The sequence below is a fragment of the Octopus bimaculoides genome, chromosome 12 (assembly GCF_001194135.2).
Source record: "Octopus bimaculoides isolate UCB-OBI-ISO-001 chromosome 12, ASM119413v2, whole genome shotgun sequence".
NCBI lineage: Eukaryota > Metazoa > Mollusca > Cephalopoda > Octopoda > Octopodidae > Octopus > Octopus bimaculoides.
Window position 1 is genome coordinate 7,448,007 of NC_068992.1, and position 5,051 is coordinate 7,453,057.

General features: G+C 29.9%; 1 protein-coding gene across 1 annotated transcript in view; it reads left to right on the forward strand.

Annotated features, from left to right (window-relative positions):
* Positions 1 to 3,513, forward strand: part of LOC106868246 (uncharacterized) — a 351,265-nt gene extending 347,752 nt beyond the window's left edge. Inside the window, exon 8 of the mRNA XM_052972069.1 lies at positions 2,840 to 3,513. Coding sequence (XP_052828029.1) covers positions 2,840 to 2,973 — 134 coding nt within the window. The 3' untranslated portion in view covers positions 2,974 to 3,513. The remainder of the gene's footprint in view (positions 1 to 2,839) is intronic.
* The last annotated feature ends 1,538 nt before the right edge of the window (positions 3,514 to 5,051 follow it).

Genomic DNA, 5,051 nt, shown 5'->3' on the forward strand with positions numbered 1-5,051 from the left:
TTACTATTTTCTCTCCTCTCCTTCACTCCTACTGCGTGAATTTGGACAAATATATATATATATATATATATATACATACACACACACACACAAATATATAAAAACACTACGCTCATTATATTAGGAGATATTACATTAATTATTATATTATCAATTGGTTTAGTAACACACTTCAAAATAGCAAATTTTAATATTTAAAATTACCAGACAAATCCAGAATATAATCAATAGAAATAACTTAACAACTGAGCAACCATTTTCACTACGATTGCTATAAAGACTTAAGCTGCATCTGTTTTAAAATATTTGCTGTAATTTTGTTACTTGATGCATTCAGTCGGTAAATAAATCTTTAAACTATTAACGATTCTAACTAAAATAGTTCTTACAAAATACTTTTGTGATCTAAATTCGTTTCATCGAGACATTGCATCCTTTAAAACCTCCATGCTTCCTGAAATTCACCAACACTACACCTGATATCCCCACCTCCATATGCATGCGCACACGTTTCTCATGACTCATACACTGTTCACTTTTATACATAATTCCATGTACTGTACTTTGATGAGTTGTAGTGCACCTAAGCACTATACAGAATAATTTCATTATCATTATTATTACTTATAAAAATAGCATAAGAGATACTCTTATTTATTTTAACAGAAACATTCACACAATTTTCATGCCATTTGAATTTGATAAAGCTTTTGATTAATACAAGACATTACTTATGTGTTAAGGTGGTATTAAGTGGATGGCATAAAAATTTCCTAGTTAGGGCACAAATCAACAATTATTTTTTTCTCATAGACAGAATTAAACTCTGTATTGCAAACCAACAACTCATTCATTCATAATATACTCTGGCAGATTTAAACATGACTAAGCTAATCATTGTTGCACTTCATTGGAGAACACCTTCTCCTTCAGATGAATGTGTTTGTAATATTCTCAATTCATTAGGATGAGAAGACTTTGAGACAATTAGTGTCTTGGCCTTGTTGTGTCTCATCATCTCAAACTACCCCACGCTAACGAATCTAACAAGGATCTTTGGCTTTTGTTTATAAATTCAGCAAAACAATTATTTGCTGATGCTTGCTGATATCAACAATAAATTATCTTGTTCATGGTGAACAGTGAGAATCAGAATAGGTTATTAGCATATCTGTGTTTGAATCTGCCAGAGAATATTAAGAATGAATATATATTCAACTGATCTGGTTCTTGCTGTTCACCATGCACACATGATAATTCATTTAACTCATTTGTTGTTTTTACAGTATTTTTGTTTCTAACAGTGACACCAAATGCCATCTGAATGGATTGGTCCTTTGTACATCTACATTGATGTACATTGTCCAGTTTATCCTATTTTATTTAAGATGTTACTATGTGCTTTGAGAAAGATTTGGCTGCTATTTCTAACAGATTGATTGACTGCATAGAGGCCTTTTTGTTTATTCTAGTTGGTTCATTGAAAAGAAAATATAATTACAAAGTTTATCAACATTTTTTAATGTGTTCCACTTATACATCACTAAATTGCATTATAAATATATTTATATTTTGTGCGCTTCTCTCTCTCTCAACATTTTCTTCAGCTCTTCACTTTCAAGTTCATTTTTGTTTTCAAATTTTAATCAAAAAGGCACAAGAGCTAATATTGTCTTTGGAAAGCATTTTTTCATTACAGCTCTTGGAACATTTAGATATCAAACTTTGTTTAAATATAAATTCATCAAAGTTTCATTTAATGCATCATTATAAAAAAAAAACCATCACTTTATATTTTGCAATCTTTGAATCTACAAAAATAAATAAAATTAAATTCAATTAATCTTCAAAAGATTCTGTCTGGAAAATTACATTGTTGTTAATCTTATGAACATGTTAATATTGTCTTTGTGTGTTTATATTATAAATACTGAGCATATTTTTGACTTAAATCTTTAAATGAGTTGTTGTAACTGTTAATAAGATTATAATTTTTCAGATTATTAACTTCATCTTTGGAGATGAATTTTTTTTCAATATTTACATTCTACATTAACTTCTATCTTGTGATGTTAGAGTGTTGGACAAAATACCTTGCATTATTTATTTACAGTTCTTTATATTATGAGTTTAAACACTATCAAGATCAATAAAATAAAATACCAGTCACAAACTAGTATCAGTGTTATCAATTGTGCTCCACACCAAAATCTGACACTTTGTGCCATGGATAGAAATCAAATGGGAAGGTGCAAGGTTTAATGGTTAGTGTTTTTGGTTCACAATCTTAAGGTTATGAACTCGATTCCCTGTGTGTGTTGTTACATTCAGCAGGTCATGCTGAATCTCCCTGAATCTACATTTAGGTTAAACATGTCTGTGGAGCACTCAGTCATTTTCCCCTGATCGAATCAACTGGAATGTTTGTCTTCATAACCAACAGAGTGCCCAGTCACAAGTCAAATACTTAAATCTAAATTACATTTTTATAGGTTTGAATCCCAATTGTCATCAGTTGTCTCATTACTAGATATGTCCATAGCACCAGACGAGAGCCAAACTAGATTAACAAGCATCATCATGTGTAAATGGTTGAGTATAGATGACTACTACTACTATTACTACTACTACACTTAGTTTAGAAATAAAGGTTTCTAATTTGAAAGTTGTTTGGTAAAAACTGTACATATCCACGAATATGGCACCTGATAATGATTAGAGATCAAACTGATTGAAATGTAATGTAGATAGATATGTTTTTTAAAATGTTTCATCTCTGAACATGGGGTGTAATAATTGGAGATATTATAATAATTTTTTTTTTTTAATATTTTTTCAGGACCACGAAATGAAAAAAACCATCAGAAAACTTCAAGTTCAGAAAGATCTACGACCATCTCCAGGAAATGGTGGATAGTATTTGGATTTATGTCATTATTATATCAAAACGGTGTCACATTTTTAGAACCATAACTAAGTACATTGACTAGTTTTTGAAAATATTTAACTTTCAGACTAGAAGAATTGAAGACAGAATCAGACTGACATATCAGGCTATCTGCAAATATGAATATCAGGAAGAATAAGAACTGAAATGATGAAAGGGATACAGCAAATTTCATTTCCTCATTTTTTTTTTTTGTTTTTTTTTTTTGTTACTAAATATAAAAAGAATTAAATTCTAATTATAAATACTAGAAATTAACTATTTATTAACATTCTTGGGAAAAAAGGTTAATAACTAACAAACCAATGCATCATGGATTCTTCACAATGATTATAAAGCAGAGAATAAAGCATCATTGAACATCAGTGATGAGAAATAAATGGTCTTCAGATACTGAAATGACCAGCACTTGAGAGAAAGACTGTAGTCAATGGAATAAGAAACAACAGATTCTTTTGGGCAGGAGTTTAGTTGAACTGAAGATAAAGAAGGAATTGAAACCCCAATGAAAAAAAATAATAAAATGAATGAGAATGTTTTGTAAAAAAAAAAAAAAATAAATAAAAGGAAACAACTGGCGAGAGAGACAAAAGATTTGTTTGAAATATGGAAAATGAAGAATTGATCAAATGAGAGAAACCAGTAACATCCTAGAAATATTACTTCATCTGTTTTCATGACCGATGGAATCACAGATTGAGATACAGTAGCAGAATTCAGAAATATGAAATTTTTTTTAGATAACTCTGCTACATATTTCCCCATAATGGTGGCCAATATCTTTTTTCTTCTTGTTATTCAGCAGGACTATTTTCAAAAGAAAAAAAAATTTAAAAAAAAAGAATTTTTTGAAAACAACTTATTTGGAGAAAAAAAAATTAACAAAAAAAATTTACCAAAAAAAAAGGTAAAAAAAAATCCAACTCACGAGAACCAACAGGGTCTGTTGGTGTCTGATTATGTGTGTTTATATCTGTATGTATGGTTATAGTTAGCTAAATCTGCAAGTGCATGTGTGTACATATGTGTGAGTGTGTGTATGAGTGGTATGCATGAGTGTGTGTGCACATACAGGTGTTTGTACATATGTGAAATTTATTCAGATGATAGCATATGACCAGTGGGTTTCTCCTTCTCCTCCTCCTCCTCCTTGTACTCCTACTCCTACTCCTTCCTGTTTATAGTTTTTCTTAACATTTGGTTAAATGCAAAACGACTGACCACCAACACATAAATATCAATGTACGTCTATATGTCTGTCTGACTGTCTATCTATCCATCTATCTATCCATAATAGCTCTCTATCTACCTAACAATTCTCAATATTTATTTCTACACATGCAAACAGATACATACACTGGCTTACACTCATGCACTTACACACACACACACACATTCGCACTCATGCACACATGTGATATCTCTCATTGCAACTGGTTATTATTTTAGTTGACTGTACTGTTACTGTTATAGATTTTTTTGTTGTATTTTTTTATGGTGGTGGGGGCAAGAGTGAAAAAAAGAAAGACGAAGAAGAAGAAGAAGTAAATTTATCTTGAATTCATTTCAGAATGAAAGAACACCTTAACAAAAAAGAGCATACATGCCAACTTTATGCGTGTATGTACACAGACAGACACCGTGCATGCATTAACTGAAGGTAATATATACAAAATTTAGGTAACATACAAAACATTAAAAATAAAATTTCATCAGATACATTTTTATATATCCATATATGAAGCCCTGAACATGTATATGTATGCATGTTTTTAAGTAGGTCTGAGTATGTATGTATATATATATATATATATATATATATATATACACACACACACACACGTTTATACATGCATAAATGTCATGTATATATATATATATATATATAAATATATATATACACATGCATATATATTTGCACACACATAATCATATATACATACACAAACATACAAATATATGTGTATGTATATGCGCAAATATATGTATACATATAGGTATGTTTGTGTGTAGATATATGCATATATGTGTGTGTGTGTGTGCATGTTTGAGCATGTGTGTGTACGCATATATATATATATATATATATATATATATACACTTA